The sequence below is a fragment of the Pygocentrus nattereri genome, chromosome 13 (assembly GCF_015220715.1).
Source record: "Pygocentrus nattereri isolate fPygNat1 chromosome 13, fPygNat1.pri, whole genome shotgun sequence".
NCBI lineage: Eukaryota > Metazoa > Chordata > Actinopteri > Characiformes > Serrasalmidae > Pygocentrus > Pygocentrus nattereri.
Window position 1 is genome coordinate 4600411 of NC_051223.1, and position 19420 is coordinate 4619830.

General features: G+C 39.3%; 1 protein-coding gene and 1 long non-coding RNA gene across 3 annotated transcripts in view; both read right to left on the reverse strand.

The window, feature by feature from the left end:
• Nucleotides 1-1053: 1053 nt before the first annotated feature.
• Nucleotides 1054-2515, reverse strand: LOC119265037. The gene is made up of 4 exons (XR_005131361.1): nt 2425-2515; nt 2283-2340; nt 1782-1865; nt 1054-1169 (listed from the first exon to the last, which is right to left on the reverse strand). It is a non-coding gene; the product is annotated as an uncharacterized LOC119265037 (long non-coding RNA).
• A 271-nt stretch (nt 2516-2786) lies between these two features.
• Nucleotides 2787-19420, reverse strand: part of LOC108431415 — a 35533-nt gene continuing 18899 nt past the window's right edge. Inside the window, exons 11-17 of one of the 2 annotated variants that reach the window (XM_037543893.1) lie at nt 17136-17159; nt 16103-16204; nt 9645-9728; nt 7854-7901; nt 6694-6729; nt 5851-5937; nt 2787-3179 (exon numbers count right to left, since the gene is read on the reverse strand). In XM_037543893.1, the coding sequence (XP_037399790.1) occupies nt 3046-3179; nt 5851-5937; nt 6694-6729; nt 7854-7901; nt 9645-9728; nt 16103-16204; nt 17136-17159 (515 nt within the window). In that variant the 3' untranslated portion in view covers nt 2787-3045. The remainder of the gene's footprint in view (nt 3180-5850; nt 5938-6693; nt 6730-7853; nt 7902-9644; nt 9729-16102; nt 16205-17135; nt 17160-19420) is intronic. The other variant, XM_037543892.1, reaches the window with a different exon arrangement.

Here is a 19420-nt window from a genome sequence, read left to right on the forward strand (position 1 = left end):
CTTAACTTCTAAAGTGCGTTCTAATTCGGTTTGCTAAATCAACTTGTGCTTTTTATGGGCTTAATTAATGAAATCTGACGAAGCTACATCCTACATCTACATCTCTCAACAGCGCCACCCCTTTAAAATAGTTAAGACGCCACACACTCCATCTCATCTCCAGGTTTTTTATTTTATTACAATTATGTACTTTGCAACTGAAAAAAAAAAAACTTAACATACAAAGTGGGACCTTAAAACCACTGCCTGTAACAAAAAATGTACAGACACAGCACCTTTTTTTTGTGAAAAGAAAAAAAAAAAAAATCACATTTCCTCTCTCAATTACAATATAGGATTGCATGTCAGGACCAGAAGAGACGGCAATCAACCTCAACAATTTACTGATCCCATCGATAGAAAACAGGTTTGGTGAAGTCATTTTTCAGGATGATAAAGTATCTCACCACAGAGCAAAAGCTGTTAATGCTTTTCATCAGGAAAGGCTATCAGCTTTATGGCATGGCCAGCAAACAGAAGATTTTTAAAAGTTAACAAAATCCTATCTCTAAATCTAGGACCATCTTCTTTACTTATGCAATGTAATGTTCATTATAACAATTTACCATGGGACAGCATGAAGCCAGGTTCTGACATGATTCTCAGCACAGCAGTGACACTGGCATGGTAGAGGACTGGCAGGTTAAGAATTCCAGATCAAGAGTGATGCTTTGACGCAATGGTTTCCTTTATCTTCAATGTCACCATATAAATGTTCATATTCAAGTAAATATTGGGATTTTCTCTATTGATGATGATGATATCGATGATATCGATGATGATGATGATGATATCATCATCCATGTTTAAATAAATTTTCATACATCAACATGGCAGCTCCAAGTGCTTTACAATACAAAGTAGCAGCAACAAGAAGAAAAGATCATAAACAAAACAAATAATAATGCAACAAATAAAAGTAATAGCAGAAAATGGATATAATAATACAACTTTTTTGTGCATTTTAAAGTATAAAATAAAGATGCAATTAAAAAAACTAACAAAAAAGTAAAAGAACTGTTCCAGATATGAATCACAACCAATAATCCATCTGTGTCGATCGGTGGCTCCAAATGTAACATGTGCTCATGCAGGTGGTCTACATGCAAGAAGCAATAATTCCTCTATACCTATATATAAAAAAGACACATGCATCTCTTTTTACTGCCTTTAAATGTAGACATACTGAAAAACTGATTGCAGTGTTACAGAGTAGAGGAAGTGTAGGGTCAACTGTGCTGTGTTTAAGCAACTGACCATTTCATAAATGGTCACAAAAATAGCCAGTCACATTTGTCCTTAGTCACTCAAAGAACAAGCTATAACACAGCTCCTCAAACCAAACCTTCAGAATGGCTGCAACAGTGAATTTTTCTGAATTATTACACTTAGAGATGGTGGAAACGTGTATAATGTCAGGCATCAGCTATTCTGCTCATTTGGAGGCTGGTGCTGCTTTTATTTCAGAAACTAGAAAAGTTTAAACACATATCTTGTAAATCCAATTTGTTCTCTACAGGAGTTCTAATTCTCCTTTATACTGTTTTTAGTCTTTTTAGTGCTGTTGATGCTGCCAGGTAGCTTGTACCGAAAGTTTGATGGACACAAACAACAACTAAATGAAGCAGGATTTTCTCAGAGCAGTCAGTTGTCAATTACTAGAATTACTAATGTCTGAAATTCTTTTTTTGTTTTCATTTTCTTACACTACTAGTATAAAGAATGTGTGAGCAAGATCTTACCTCCTAAGATGTTGATTCCCGTGGAGCAGAAGCAGCTTATGTAGACCGTAGAGCCTCTAGTTCATGCTTCTCTGCTGGTGAGTCCTGTGTTTAAGGTAAGATATGATGTTTCTTATGTGACACTACAATTGAAGAAGTTGAAGTGCTTGCAACACTCAAACTAATCAAAACTTAACCCTTTAATATCCTCACCAAGAAAAATGCAATGGGATTTTTTTTATTATTTATTTTTTTGAGGGCAATAAGAAAAACAAGTGGTGGCTTTTTTTTTTTTTTGACCCCACAATTTTAAAAATATTCACATTATACACATCTACCAAACAGTTGAGATGGCACTTTATGGCATATATAGTGACTCACTGTATTTATTACTATAAATCAAAATGTACTGTCGGTAAGTAATATAATTTTAGGGTCCATGTATTTTCTACAATTACATATGTATTTTTTTAATGGACAATTATACTTACTATTCTTTTAATATGCTAAAATGACACTCACCACTGATGCCTGTTTACACCCACACAATTGACACAAGTCCTTGAAGTCCTTTATTAAGCTGTAATGGTGAGATCAAAAATAATGAATATATTTTGTGAATAAAACAATGAAAATTCCATATTTCTCCAAAATACAAACTTACGTTTCTCTGTTTTTCCCCCCTGTAGCAGAAGAACAGAGACAAAGACATTAGAAACTGTACATCAGTAAACACATTAGCCTGTAAAATAAAAGGTTCTGTCCTTCCTGTGGAGTTTTTTTGGGGGGGGCATTTCTCTCTTGTCTAATCACATGACTGTCCTAATATCCCAATCATTAAAAACACTCTGATGATCACATTTTGATCTTCAAGTCTTTGATACAACTGAGCAATTTGAGATTTTCTGTCAATGTGGTAGTAAATTGTTACTGTACTGGTAAAAATAAAAGTTACTACTGTGAAGTCTTATAACAGTGATCATAGGGTGAATTCAGCTTTTTTTTTTACTTAAAGGTTAATTTATTTGTTCATATGCATGATTCCTTGGAGCTAACTGTTGGAAATCATGTGCTTGTGGCTCAACCTTCAAATCTGGTAACAAGGAGGTACAACAACCTGCAAAACACAACCCTTGCACAACGTCTGTCTAAACTACAGGCGGAAAAACATTTCAAAACCAGCCTGGACGTGAAGCGCGTCAAGGCATACAGGCAATTTTGGAATTCAAGAACAAAGTTCTTGAACAAAGTAACTGCCAAGTTAAGCTTTGTGCTGGATGTGAGATCACAGCCTGTGTCGTGTTTGTAGGTTATACTTACAAAATGCAGATATCTGTAGCACAAGACAGCCAATAGGAAAGATACATTCAAAGGGTACAAGAATGACTCGCAGGTCGTTCACTGTACGCTCACCGTTTCCTAATGGATAATATTAATAAAACAGAACAGGGGATCAGATTCTTTAAACTAGACAGACATGTATTTACACCTGCAAAACATTACAATAACTTCATTTTCATCAACATTATGCAACTGAAATTAATCAATGATTCATCCATTGTGAAATTGAGGCCTGCAGCATTTTCTAAAAAAGTTGGAATAGGGCAGTTTAAAACTAGGAACATTGTTCTACATTCAAAAATATCTTAAGTACTGCAATCATGCACAGGTATAAAAGGAGCATCCAGGAAAGTCAGAATACTTTATGAGCAAGGTTTGGGAATCAAAGAATCAGAAGAATCAGAGAATAATTCAACATTTTAACAACTACGTTCCTAAACAAGAATTTGCAAGAATTTTAGGTACAAACCCAATTCCAAAAAAGTTTGGACGCTGTGTAAATTGTAATTAAAAACAGAATGCAATGATTTGCAGATCCCATAGACCCCTATTTTATTCACAAAAGAACATAGAACATGTATTTTATGTTTACCATTTCATGAAAAACATTAACTCGTGTAGAGCTTGATGGCAGCAGTGCATCTCAAAGTTGTGACAAGGCAACAAAAGGCTGGAAAAGTAAGTTGTATTAATAAAAAGCAATTTGTGACTAACTTACATGGTTGGGTATAAAATATGTGAAAAATTAAAACCATTTCAGAAAAATATTCCGCAATGTAAAATTGTGAAGACTTTGAATGTCCCACCATCTACAGAACATAATATCGTCAAAAGATTCAGAGAATCTGGAGAAATCTCTGTATGCAAGAGACAAGGCTGATGGCCAGTATTGGATGCTCTAGATCTTCGGGCTCTCAAGTGGCACTGCATTAAAACCAGCTATGATTCTGTACTGTAAATCAGGAACACTTCCAGAAATCATGGTCTGTGAACCCAGTTCACTGTGCAATCCACAAATGCAAGTTAAAGCTGTATCATGCAAAGAAGAAGCCATATTTCAACATGATCCAGAAACACTGCCGTCTTCTCTGGGCCAAAGCTCATTTAAAATGGACTGAATCAAAATAGAAACCATTTTTGGAAACCATGGATACCGTGTCCTGTAAACTCAAGAGGAGAGGGACCATGCAGCTTTTTATCAGTGCACAGTTCAACAGTCTGCATCTCTGATGGTCTGGGGTTACATTAGTGCCTGTGGCGTGGGCAGCTCACACATCTGGAAAAACACATGCTGAACAGTATATAGAGGTTTTAGAACAAATGCTCCCATCCAGACAACGTCTCTTTCAGGGAAGGCCTTGCTTATTGAAGCAAGACAATGCTAAACCACATACATCAATCACAACAGCATGGCTTCACAGAAGAAGAGTCCAGATGCTGAAATAGCCTGCCTGCAGTCCAGATCTTTCACCAATAGAGAACATATTGCACACCATGAAAGGAAAAATCAGGCAAGGAAGACCCAAGACTGTTGAGCAGCTAGAATCCTAGATCAGGCAAGAACAGACAGCATTCCTTACCCAAAACTCTCTAGCAATTGGTCTCCTCACTTCCCAGATGTTTACATGCTGTTATAAAAAGAACTGGGGATGCTACACAATGGTAGACACAGCCCTGTCCCAACTTTTTTGAGATGCTGTGATGGAGGCTGGTGGGGCGAACGCTCCCGGGGAGAGAGATGCTACTGGGTGGACAGGTATTTGCCCGGTCCTCCAAAGGGAACACGCAGGAGTCAGCAGGTGCGGTGAAATGGAGACCATTTACTGGGCTGGGGAGCACCCCCACTAAACTCATCACAATCCAGAATAACAGCAGTAGGCAGAACATACAGGCTACAACCTAGAGCTATCCACCATGTGCGTATACCTATTGGCATATCCACACTCTTTCTCTCTCGAGTATACATATTGTAGTGCGCATGCGTGTGGTCTAAGGCACTTAAAGCGACCGTCACAATGCGTTGATGCCATCAAGTTCTACATGAGTTAATATTTTTCAGGAAATGTCTCATTTTTAACATCTAATATGTGTTCTATGTTCTGTTGCGAATAAAATAGGGGTCTATGAGATTTGCAAATCATTGCATTCCGTTTATATTTAGATTTTACACAGTGTCCCAACTTTTTTGGGCTTGTTTTTATACTCACAGTGCAAAATATAATAAAAAAATCAGGGAATTTGGAGAAAATCTGTTCATAAAAAGCATGGCTGCATAATCAGAAAGTAACAGAGCTAGACTGGGCTTCACAAAATGTAGAGCTGCCTTTACTAAACATGCGTGGTGCATTATGAAGCACAAAATACAATAACAAAGATCCTATGTGGTTGCACAGCTGAAGGCAGAAAAACAACTGCTTTCAGAAACGGATCAAATGCTTATTATCCCAACATTTTGGAACATTAAGTGTTTTGCTTTTGTACTTTTTTAATTACATGTTACAGTTACATGTCCAACAGAATTAACTAATCACTTCTTTCTGTGTTTTTTATTAGTATTTCACATGCTGTTCCAACTTTTTTTGGAATTGAGGATTGTAGTAAAGGATAATCCATCACTATTTAGAAACACTTTTTCAATTAACCAATATTTTGCAATATTATTAGTAACAGTATGGGGAATACATTTACATGGGTTGAGAAAATGTACTGGCTGTATATGAATGATAAACAGTGTAGAGAGGTCACTCACGTGCTTTCAGGATCAGTTCTACTGCCAGCGCAACAGAATTCACACAACTGAGACCCACTGCCCCCAGCATGTAAACAATGGCATGACCTGTAATATGATGATGATGATGATCCTTTAGAATAAGACTTGATTTCATTTTAAAATAATGGACTGTATAAAATGTACTGTCTGCTGTTGTGATTCCTGATCTAAGAGACTTGATACACAACTTCAGAATTCTCAGGGTATTCTCCTGGAATACTCTTTCAATGCACTCACACTCGTCAGATTCATCATCTCAGGGAAGTCTCCGAAGCACAACCCAAACTACAAATGTTCTGCATGTTGTATGCAATTACGTGCTTCCACCAGCGAAGTGGAATCCCCAAAACTTACACAGTGTATCTATAGTACTGAAAACGTACTAAAAAAATTAAACTAGTCAAGTAAGAGTAAAGTTTTAAGCTATAATAACACATTTATTTGTACTCTGTAATGGTTATGAAAATGTATAATACTGCAGTAAAAGTTTTATTTCTTTATGAGAATTTCTTTGAAGTAATTGTACCATTATAATGAAAAATTACTCAAATACTCTAATGACAGAACATGTAAATTGTTACTTTCCAGTTTCCTTTCTACTTTCTAGTTTGGACTGTCTCGATGTACAGTAGCTATGGTGTTAAAATGACAGGAAGTGGCAGGAAAGCTAAGGCAGACTTATTCCATCACTCTGGAATACTGGTTACAAACCCTGGCCCTGAAGCAGAACACTCCTACATATTGTAGTGTTTCAGGAAGGGCTTATTAAAGAGCTGATAATTTGGATCAGGTAGAGCAGGAAAAACAGAGCATTACAGTTACCTGATGTTCGCTGAGTCCCTGTGACTGTAGAAGATTCTGTGTGGAGATCAGTGAGGAAAACAGTTACTTCCAAAAAGTAAACTTTATTAAATAAAACTGAGGCACTTTTGAAGTAGTGGCAATACCAACAACACTAAAGTCTCTAAAGTCTCAACAGTTGCAAGTTGTGGCCCTGTTCACCGGGGAAGAAAAACGCTGTAATCAAAGGAGTTGAGTCCCTGCTTTAATTTCAGCTGGACAGTTATGGTACAATGGCCAATATGGTGTAGTGGTGAGTCTTTTCCTTTTTTCCACCAACACTAATAAAATACACTTCTCAAAAAAATAAAGGGAACATAAATTCTTTGGGGACTATTTTGCCTTCATATATCCCCCGGCAAAGAATGTAGTAAAATACATTTAATCCAAAACTGTATTATAAAGTTACTGTAAAACAATGTTTCAGACATGTGGCCGTGTATTTGTAACCATTATTTGTGGGAGGAAGCTTTTAGAGACATTTAACTCTTTAGATGTCTGGTTCCTGTCATCCTCACTGTGAACAGTTTTTACTCTGTAAGTCTCTCTAGAACAAAGCATTTCATACCAAACCACTCTGCTTGATTTTTTTGACATGTTAAACATTTAATTATGCAAAAATGTTGACAAATCTTTGGAGTTCCTCTTTAAATCACAGAGCTGACCTAAGGTTTGTTGAAAAGCTTTATTTTTCTGCACATTTATTATTTGGTCAATGGTGCCTGGTTTTCTTGTCTTTTAGGAGCCAGTGGCTCCTCAAGCTAATGTTTTTTGTCTGAAGCCCTGTGGTTTGGCTTCAGCAGCAGAGGTGCTATTAAAAGGAGTACAGAGGGTAGAGAAAGGACAGAGACACAAATGGTAGGCAGACAGAAAGACTGCTGAAAAGTGTGTTATTCTGAGTAAAGGTAGAGAGTAGAGGTTTAAAAAATGTTCTTGTCCCTTTTAAAAGCTTTGGGATTAAAGACACAATGTGTGTAATACAATTTTGCGTTACATTTTAGAATACTATAGAACTGGGGATAGTAAGTGAGGTGGAAGACACAATGAAGTGGGTGGCAGCTGCCACCATTTGTCATGCCATAAATCTGCCCCAGGGGTGTTCACACTTCTGCATACATTGCAAAATGTGGATTTGCACTTACCCACTACTTGACGTGTTCTGTTTGAATGCGGTCTTCTGCTGAAGAGTCCTGTGGTAAATGAGCAAAATTGAAAGGGTTGACTAGGAGGAATGAATAAATGTGTTTCATTCACAGAAACCAAAGATCACTGTGAAGCAATAAACTTGGCTTTAAGCAAAACAGCCTGGCACCACTTTGTGAAGGTTTGTCATTTTAAATGTGAAAAATCCAATGAAAAAAATCCTGAAAAGTATTTGCTGTAAATGTCTTGGATGTACTGCTTTAAAGTTTGTCATGATGATTCATCTTCATTCTGCATGTGGCCATTAGTAATTCAGTTTGAATACTCCCAACGTGTTAAATATACAGTCATAGGAAAAAGAAAGGACACCCTCTTTCAGTTCTCTGATTTTATTTTTTATTTATCAGGGCCTGGATAATCAATGTGTGGTCTTTCTACAGAACTTCTAAAAATACTTCGATAAATAAAAAACTCAGTAAAGTAGTATTTTTTTTAAAGAAAAAAAAACAAAAACATTTAGAACCCAATAGGAATACTTGTACACACATCCTGATGATTGATTAATCTTGCACATTTGATTTGTAACAACTGGCTGCTAATTACTTTCTTAATGATTGTGGAAAGAGGAAGTTGTATTTATTTTTCCCACCTAGTTTCTCAATGTCAGTTTACTTCTGAGAAAAAATGACTACATATCGAAATCAACATACTGAAATGACTACATACTGAAAGATTTTGTAACCTAAGGTTTGTTCATTTATAGAACCTGGTGAGGAATATAAAATTGTTATTTAGGCCCTAATAAATAAAAACATAGAATTCAAGGAGGGCATACTTTAACATTTACTGTCATGAGAAAAAGAGAGTAGAAATTGAATAATAAATAGAAATTTGCAGGCCTCAAACCTTACTAGTTTATTACCCTTTCAAATAAGCAGTAAATAAAACAATAATACAAGGTGATTCAAAAATTTGTATCCAATTTCAAAGCACCATATTTTTACAACGTGATGTCCCGGAGGAACCAATCACATACCCACTGAAAGAGGGGGTCACAGAGTTTCTGACTTTCACTGGAAGATGGTTCTCTTCAGTCTGCGAGAAAATGGCAACCCCTGAACAGAAAGCATTTTGCTTTCTCCACGTCAATAAGAGTGAATCCATCATAACTGTGCAATGTGATTTTCATGGGCAGTGAACCTCTAACAGCTCAGAGCGTTCGTCATTGGTTCCACAACACTGGATGATCTCACTGAAAGATCCGCGAGTACATTGACACCAACATGCTCAATCGAGTAAGGGATGAATTTGACTATGATGTTGTCTGCACAGCTGGAGGAGGTTAATACTAAGCACTTGTAAAATTACATAAACTTTATGCTCACTTATACCATTTACAGTTTACTGTATTGTTCTGTAATGATTTACAAGTGAAATAAATCATTTTGAAATCGGATGAATCTTTTTGAATCACCCTGTATCATGTCAGATTTAGCAGGAGAATGCCTCAATTAGGGCAATTTTCACAAATGATAACCACTGGATCATGAACCTGCATAAATCAGAGCAAATTTCATGTGAAGGTATGTAAAACTAAACTGGAGTGTGGAATGACATATAAATAAAGGTGCAGCTGAAGCTGATTGAACTATTGCACATATGAATCAAACGTGGAGTACTTTGTAACGTTATTCAGGGCACTGTGGTCATGTATGTGCAGCTTTGATGAATATGTGCCAATGTTCATTATTTTTCTTTTTGCTTTGTTAGTAGAACAATAAATACTGTACCATAGTCATCAATCACAACTTTAAAAAGTAACATCCCAGTCAAAACGTAGAGATATGCAGCCAAACAGGTCAGTCCGTCACGTTCTGCATAAAGAAAAAACATTTTTTTCAACAATTTAGTCAGGACAATCATCCAAATAATGCCTATATATATTTAACAGCAAAAAAGTTACATATATGTACAGTGACGAAGTCTGGCTAACCCTGATCAAAATTTATTTTACTGTGAATAGTGAGTAACCTTTGCATGCCACTGTACATGAGGTCATACATTTTAAAGAGCCACTATAAGTGAAGCTCATAGAAAACCAAATTTCTCAGAAACAGAGCTCAGAATTTAAGGGAAGTAAATTGCTTGGTAAAGATGCTTTTTTAACTTTTAAACAAGAAACAAAGTGTTGCTATCAGAAAATATTTTTACTATAAAAAAAGTGATGCATAAAAATAATAACATTAAAATTCAACTTTTAATTGTAGGAATTATATTTTAGCATGTTAGATTTATTGTCTTAATTAAATCAATAATAATAATAATAATTCTGACCTTTTTTCCAATGCATGATCGGAAATGTAATAGTTTTTACTCACAAAATTAAATTTTATTCATGATTAAAATGTAACAAGCTGAAATTCTAATTACTATGGTTGTAACACAGAGCGAGGAGGCAGATGCTTATGCTGGGATAAGCGACTTTTATTGAGGGCAAATCCAGGGTCATGGTCATGACAGTCCAGGTTTAAAAAGCCAAAACTGAGAGATTGGGGTTCAGACATAATGAAAGGAATACTGAATCAAGCAACACCAACAAAATACACACCAGGATAACTAGGGACAGGTGGGAAACAGGTGGAAACAATCAGGCACGGAGTCACGAAACAAGGGGGCAGGATTGTGAAAACCAAAACAAAAAAGCACATGGACTACTGGGAAGAAAACACAACACGAGCACATGGGGGAGTGGGAGGATACAAGCGTGACAGTAGTATCCTGATTTTAGCTTTTATTTCCTTTTTTCTTCATCTCTGTAAAACGAATAACACGTTTAAATTTCAACTAGTAAATATTTCTTTCTTGATAAAAGGTATTTAATCTGCAAATGTGAAAATTGAAACATTAAACATCGACTACTAAAGAACTTTTTTTTAACTTGTAAGAAATGCATTTTCTAGTAAAATTTTCTTTTGTAAATTGAATTTAATTGTAAAATCAATTGTAAATTTAAAAATGGAATCAAATCTAAAACTACTTGCAGATGTCATGTCAAATTATTTTGCACTTAGCTAGACCCACTTTCTATTCCCAAACATGGAATTTTAAGCAGGAAGTAGAGGCATTTTAAGGTCAGTGCCAGTTAAATTTATCAATCTTAGCTAGAGGATTTATCATGTTGCTCCATCCAAACATATATAAAATATAATTTAATCCACACTGGCTTCTTACCAGGAAAATTACAGTCAAAGTGTTTTCAGGCATTATTTTAGTAGAATTGTGTCATGTTATGAATCATACTGCCACATTTAAATTAAGGAAAAACACAGCCATACATCACATCATACAAGCTGTAAAACATGACAGTAATTTAATTCATTTATGAATCAGCAAACATATGACAGCTACGCTATTTAACTTCTCAGTCTGGCCTGATGTTTTATGAATTTAGATCTTTGTGTTTTATTTAAATGCTTTCAGATCCATGTTGTCATAGTTTAACAGGCTACTCTAGACTGTACTCTGATCACGACTTATTCATTAAGTCATATCATTCATGGAGCAGCATGTACCTCGAGCCCTTCAAGCTTCAAGTACAGCTTGGCTTGATCCGCTATCCTTCGAGACACGTGGAAGCAAACACCAAGACTTTCCTCTGTACTGGCAACCAGGTGATCAGAACAAACCCCTGCTGGCTGTCTGAACAGTCTCTCACGGTCTTTAATTGCAGACTGAAGACTGTCTCTTTATGCAACACTTAAAATGAGCACTGAGTAAAGTCATTTATTATAATGTATTGAACTGCACTTTTTGAAATGCATTGTATTGCATTGTGTTTAATTCTGTTTTTTTTCTGTAGGTATCTGTGGCACTTTTTGTGTGTGCTCATAGTGCCCAAGGGGAGTTGCAAGGGAAGCCAGGACAATAGAAGTTCCAGTTAATTGTTCTATGAACTCTCCAAATAAGTGCACTATTTACAAGTGTCGCAAAACACAAAGTGAAATATATTTACAAAATAAACAAGGCTAAATCCAGCCTTTATGTAGCATATTTATCCCAACAACTTCAGGCTTGACAACAATATCTTTGGCTTTAGTCCATAGGTTTTGACCTCTTACAATGGATGCCGTTTGTCTGCAGGACACATAAGGAAGACTTAGTCCGCTCAGTCCACCTTTTTCCAGCTTCGAGCAAGTGCTCCTCCTTTCTGAGTTAAGCTCTACCGCTTTTAGGCATTCCTCTTCCTGCCACACGTGACAAGTTTGTAGGGAGACATGCGGAAAACCAAACCCCCTACCATTCCCCAGCAGAAAATGGATGGTTTCTACCCCGTCCACATAGGATGGTGTTCAGCGTGTGCGTGCCCTTTTGAATTTCTTTCCCCAGGTGTCTGAAGGTAAGTATATATTTTCTTTATCATTCCCTTTTATGTTTTCCTCCTTAGGTTTCATTGTATACCAAGTTAGATGTTTGAGTTTTAACATTTAGCGTGTTTTAACAGTGAAAGTTTAGACCGCCCGCTCTGATGCGTACACTCTCTTCACGGAGGCAGTTAAATGAATAATCGTGTCCTTATACATCATCTCAAAGTCGACTGTCAGTTCTCTTTTCCAGTGTGAAGGTGTGGCTCGTAGAACTTGTCCAGTAATGGTATCAACATGGACTTTCCAGCATTATATGAGCTCAGGATTATCTTTCTCTCTAACCTATTTGTAACCAGCAAGACACTTTCTTCGATTAGATAACAAAGCATTTTGGTAAGTCGCTCTGAATAAGAGTGTCTGCTAAATGCTGTAAAGATAAGTGTAATTTGTCATATCTGTATACTGGTAAAAGTCAAATGGGAAAATTATAGAGAGATTAAATAAGAAAACTTAATAGAAAAAGAACTAGTGGTATTTGAGATATATCATATGTAAAATTCCATCTACACCATGCCCATGTTTGGACTGTTCAGTGAAAAGCTGTTGAAGTACAATTTAAATAAATTAAATAGTTCAGTTACCTACCTATCCATAATAACCCCTATGAAGACACAAAAACGGGACTTGTGTACCCTGCCCGGAACAGGGTTACCGGGGCCCCACCCTGGAGCCAGGCCTGGGGGAGGGGCTCGCCAGCGAGCGTCTGGTGGCCGGGCATTTACTCATGGTGCCCGGCCGGGCCCAGCCCGAAGGAGTTACATGAGTCCCCCCTCCCATCGACCCACCACCAATGGGAGGGGCAGTAGTAGGGGTTCGGTGCGTTGTGGATCGGGCAGTGTCCGAAGGCGTGGGCCTTGGCGTTCTGATCCTCGGTTGCTGAAACTGGCTTTTGGAACTTGGAACGTTACCTCACTGGCGGGGAAGGAGCCTGAGTTGGTGCACGAGGTTGAGAGATACCGGCTAGATATAGTCGGGCTCACCTCAACACACAGCTTGGGCTCTGGGTCCAATCTCCTTGAGAGGGGCTGGACTTTATTCTTTTCTGGAGTTGCCCATGGTGAGAGGCGGCGGGCAGGTGTGGGCTTTCTCATAGCCCCTCGACTCGGTGCCTGTATGTTGGGGTTTTCTCCGGTGGACGAGAGGGTAGCTTCCCTACGCCTTCAGGTTGGGGAACGGGTCCTGACTGTTGTCTGTGCTTATGCACCGAACAGCAGTTCAGAGTACCCAGCCTTCTTAGAGTCCTTGGGAAGGGTGCTTGAAAGTGCTCCTTCTGGAGACTCTATTGTCCTACTGGGGGACTTCAACGCTCACGTGGGCAATGACAGTGAGACCTGGAGGGGTGTGATTGGGAGGAATGGCCTCTCTGATCTGAACCCGAGTGGTGTTCAGTTTTTGGACTTCTGCGCAAAGCACAGTTTGTCCATCACGAACACCATGTTTGAACACAAGGATGTCCATAAGTGCACATGGCACCAGGACACCCTAGGCCGCAGTTCAATGATTGACTTTGTAGTCGTGTCATCGGACTTGCGGCCATGTGTTTTGGATACTTGGGTAAAGAGAGGAGCTGAGCTGTCAACCGATCACCACCTGGTGGTGAGTTGGATCAGGTGGTGGGGGAAGATGCCGGTCAGACCAGGCAAGCCCAAACGTATAGTGAGGGTTTGCTGGGAACATCTAGCAGAAGAACCTGTCAGATTGATCTTCAACTCACACCTCCGTCAGAACTTTGACCAGATATCGGGGGAGGTGGGGGACATTGACTCAGAATGGGCCATGTTCCATTCCTCCATTGCTGAAGCGGCTGACTGTAGCTGTGGCCGTAAGGTAGTTGGTGCCTGTCGGGGCGGTAATCCTCGAACCCGGTGGTGGACACCCCAGGTGAGAGATGCCGTCAAGCTGAAGAAGGAGTCCTACCGGGCATGGTTGGCCTGTGGTACACCAGAGGCAGCTGGCAGGTATCGACAGGCCAAGCGATCTGCGGCTTCAGTTGTCGCCAAGGCAAAAACCCGTGTATGGGAGGAGTTTGGTGAGGCCTTGGAAAGTGACTTTAAGTCGGCTCCGAAAAGATTCTGGCAAACCGTCAGGCGACTCAGAAGGGGAAAGCAGTGTGCCACTAGCACTGTATATAGTGGAGATGGTGTGCTGCTGACTTCGACTGAAGACGTCATTGGGCGGTGGAAGGAGTACTTTGAGGACCTTCTCAATCCCACCGACACGTTCTCCAGTGAGGAGGCGGAGTCTGGGGACATGGGAATAGGCTTGTCCATTACTGAGGCCGAAGTCGCTAAGGTGGTTAAGAAGCTCCTTGGTGGCAAGGCTCCAGGGGTGGATGAGATCCGCCCTGAGTTCCTCAAGGCTCTGGATGTTGTGGGGCTGTCTTGGCTGACACGCCTTTTCAACATTGCGTGGACATCGGGGGCGGTGCCACTGGATTGGCAGACTGGGGTGGTGGTGCCTCTTTTTAAAAAAGGGGACCGGAGGGTGTGTTCCAACTACAGGGGAATCACACTCCTCAGCCTCCCTGGCAAGGTCTATGCAGGGGTACTGGAGAAGAGAGTCCGGCTTATAGTCGAACCTCGGACCCAGGAGGAACAGTGCGGGTTCCGCCCTGGTCGTGGAACACTGGACCAACTCTTCACCCTCTCCAGGATTCTGGAGGGTTCATGGGAGTTTGCCCAACCAGTCCACATGTGCTTTGTGGATCTGGAGAAGGCATTCGACTGTGTTCCCCGGGGTATTCTGTGGGAGGTGCTTCGGGAGTACGGGGTACATGGCTCTTTGCTACGAGCCATTCAGGCCCTGTACAAACAAAGCAGGAGTTTGGTTCGCATGGCCGGCAGTAAGTCAGACTCGTTCCCAGTGAGAGTTGGACTCCGTCAGGGCTGCCCTTTGTCACCGATTCTATTCATAATTTTTATGGATAGAATTTCTAGGCGCAGTCAAGGGATGGAGGGTGTCCGGTTTGGTGACCTCAGGGTCACATCGCTGCTGTTTGCAGATGATGTGGTCCTATTGGGGACATCAGGCCGCGAACTTCAGCTTTCGCTGGATCGGTTTGCAGCCGAGTGTGAAGCGGCTGGGATGAGAATCAGTACCTCTAAATCCGAGACCATGGTTCTCAGGCGGAAAAGGGTGGAGAGCCCTCTCTGGGTCGGGGATAGGCTCTTGCCTCAAGTGGAGGAGTTCAAGTATCTCGGGGTCTTGTTCACGAGTGATGGTACAAGGGAGCGGGAGATTGACAGGCGGATTGGTGCTGGGTCAGCAGTGATGCGGGCTCTTTACCGGTCTGTTGTGGTAAAGAAAGAGCTGAGCCATAAGGCAAGGCTCTCGATTTACCGGTCGATCTACGTTCCCACCCTCACCTATGGTCATGAGCTTTGGGTAATGACTGAAAGAATACGATAGCGAATACAAGCGGCCGAAATGAGTTTCCTCCGCAGGGTGTCTGGACTCTCCCTTAGAGATAGGGTGAGAAGTTCAGTCATCCGGGAGGGACTCGGAGTAGAGCCGCTGCTTCTTCACGTCGAGAGGAGCCAGCTGAGGTGGTTCGGGCATCTGGTTAGGATGTCTCCTGGACACCTCCCTCGGGAGGTGTCACAGGCGAGTCCACCTGGGAGGAGACCCCGGGGAAGACCCAGGACACGCTGGCGCGACTATATCGCCCAGCTGGCCTGGGAGCGCCTCGGAATCCCCCTTGGAGAGCTGGTGAAAGTGGCTGGGGAAAGGGAGGTCTGGGCTTCATTGCTTAGGATGCTGCCCCCGCGACCCGAACCCCGGAGAAGCGGAAGATAATGGATGGATGGATGGATGGAGTTACCTACCTTTTCGAAAATCCAAAGTATCCAGTAAGTCATAATGAATGTAGACTGATGATGATGCACACACGATCTCCAAGATTAACAGAACTGACATCCGGATTAAAACTGCAAAAAACAAAATATTAAAGATTTTCTATGCTAAGCACTTCTGCTACTTTTTTCTCATCCACTGTTTATATGAATTAAAATTATTATATTATTATTATATTAATGTATTAATAACACATCAATAAGTGATCCATTGTTTTTGTATGTTTTTCCCAGTATGTTTTCTCTCCTCTCATTCTGAGTTTTTAGAAAGGACTTGAAAAAATCTGATTAGGGCCTCTTTTATTTGCTGTGTGAATGTAGCTTGAGCATTAGGCTTTAATCTATGACCATCAGATGCTGCTGAAATTTAATTTAATTTTACAGCTGCTCACATTCCATTTTAGCTGAGAAGCTGTGTAGCCTCTTGGTTTCAGCGTTACCTGACCGAGCGAGGAGTGCTGCACACGGATAGCCGGCTAAAGGCTAATAGCTAACTCCAAGAGACTGTTTTTCCTTGCACTCTCCTTTCCCACTTCAACTCATGAACACATTACAACTCATGTCTGCTCCTTTGACAATAAATTGGACAAACTTGTGTCAGGCTGCAACTCACCACATAAGAGGTGAGGGAATCAGTGTGTTCTGCACTGTTTGTATGTCGTACTATCTGCATTTATTTGCCTATCCGTATAATGGTAATGACAAAACTAGTACCTTAAGATAAACTGGTATATCGCCCACTACTATTTCACCACTTTAAAAGAAAAATAAATAAATAAAAATCTAGTCTAGACACTGCTACAGCATGGCTTGAGGAGCTGAGCAGGCCTTAAAAACATACTAGATTATCATCTTAAATATTAGACCACTACATCATGAGTTTCCTGTTTTTTTTCCAAGATGTAGAACTACGACATTTCATAGTTTGTCTGTGTTTATCTCAAACTCATCAACTGAGTACAATAACTGACCTAAGAACTGTTAGGCAATGTGGATTTAGACTTACCCCTTGATCCTCTGTTGAACAAGCCTGTGTAAAAGAAAACAAGTAAAGTTAGACGAAAGTGTTTACTAGCAGTTTAAAAAAAAAATCTGAAAAAATTCCACTTACTCCTGTGCAAGCCCAAATACATCTTTTCAATACACTGACCTGGTATTACAGGGGTGAGCACTGAATGTGGCATTTTACTTCAAAGGAAATGCTGCACATTACTAAAATAATATAAGAAACTGAAAAATCATGTAAAATGTTAATGTGGCTATAAATGCTAAATACAAAAAAGCAAATCAAAAAAGTTTTTAAATTGCTTTGCACTTTTATTCGCAAAGGGGTTAGCACCAAAATTATTTAAAATGACCAGATTATTTTATCTCACGTAAATCTCTTAAAGCTACCATTTTACCTGGACCTGTTCATGAACGGATATCTGGTTTACCACAGAAAAGAAAAAAACAACAGCAGAAAAAAAAAAAACAGAAGAAAAGAAAAAAAGACGTTGGCCAAAATATTACAGCTGTCGCTTACTTTTTTATTTGACAGCGCAAGCAGATGAATGCATTTCAAAATTTCTATATAATTCATGTTTTATTATAAAGCTCATTGAAATAATTAGGTTTTTGTGGCAGACGAATAACAGCTAGTAAGACGAATCCCATAGAGGCAATGTCACCAAATACTACCAAGCAGATGAAATTTCTGACTCACTGGAAAAAAAAAAAAAAAAAAAAAAAAAAAAAAAAAAAAAAAAAAATATATATATATATATATATATATATATATATATATATATATATATATATAATTACATCTGAAATAAATCTGTCAGGTGTGGAACCCGTCCTCACCTGAATACTGACATACTCCCTAGTTGCACCCTGACCCCTCACCTGCAGCTCATTTCACCTGCCTATTTAAGGGCCCTAACCCAAACCCTCAGTGTGAAGTATTGCTAGTTTGCCTGTATGCCAGGCCTTGTTTCCTCACTGTTGATGGTTTTGGGTTGCCTTGACCCTTTTCTGTACTCTTTGACTCTGCTTCTGGATTTTTGTGTTTTGGATTAAACGGGATTATGGATTCTACTCATTCTGGAGAGTCTTCCTTACACTGTCTCTTGGCTATTATTTTCCTTTAATGGAAATCACTGACTTAACACAGGAAATGTATAGTAACATGAAGAACGCAGCTATTACCAGATTTTTTTTACTGCAATTTAGATTTACTGTAATTTACTGTCATTTTTGGTCTCAAAATTAATAGTGCTATTTTGATGAGCTCTAAATGCAAAACTGGTGAAAAACTGTGGCTGCTTTTTTTCATTTTATAAAAGTGCTTTAAAATATCAATCTGATCGCAGACTGTTGCTGTTTCTCATGCCTGAACTGTTTATTTTCCTTTGCCTGCTGCCTTCAGTTTACATTATATGAGATATATACATCATTTCACAATGTGTGAGACTGTAAGGCATGTTGCCTTTATTTGTTATGTCTGGCAATAAACACACATCATAATGACTGATGAATGAATGATTTCTACATTACAGAAAGAACGTAGTTTAATACTAGTTTGACATCAAGATGAAGGCTGAAGCTGTTTTCCTATTTGCCAGCATCTTATTCAAATTTTCCATTTAACCTTAAATGATGCTGCAGTTTGGTTCCTGAAAAAAAATGGAATAAAGCTGTCAAAGAAGCTAATTCTTGCAGATACCTGTGTCACTCCCAGTTTAAGAAATTACCTCCATAATTTTCTACCTTACATCAACTCTTAGCCTGAATATAAAAAGAAAAAAAAGAGAAAGAAAAAAGCAGCATGTGTTTTTTCTGCTTACATTGCCATTGTTAAAATGATCATGCAGTCATAAAAACAACATCCTGATCACACAAATAAGTGGAGTTTTTATAGTTGCCCTCCAGATGACGTCTTTTTCAGGGAAGGCCTTGATTATTTCAAAAAGACCACGTCAAACCACATTCTGCATGCATTACAACAACATTGGTCTATATTAAAAGAGCCTGGGTGCTAAACTGACTTGCTTGCAGTCCAGACCTGTCACTACCTAAAACATTTGGTTCATTAAATGAAAACTATGATAAATGAGCCCATGAACTGTTGAGCAGTTGAAATCCTGTATGAAACAAGAACAGGAAAACATTTCACTTTCAAAACTACAGCAGTGTCTCCTCAGTTCCCAAATCCGTACAGTGTGTTGTTAAAAGAAGAGGTGATGAAACACAGTGGTAAACATGCCCCTTCTCTTTTTTGGAACGTCTTGTTGGCATCAGATTCAAAAT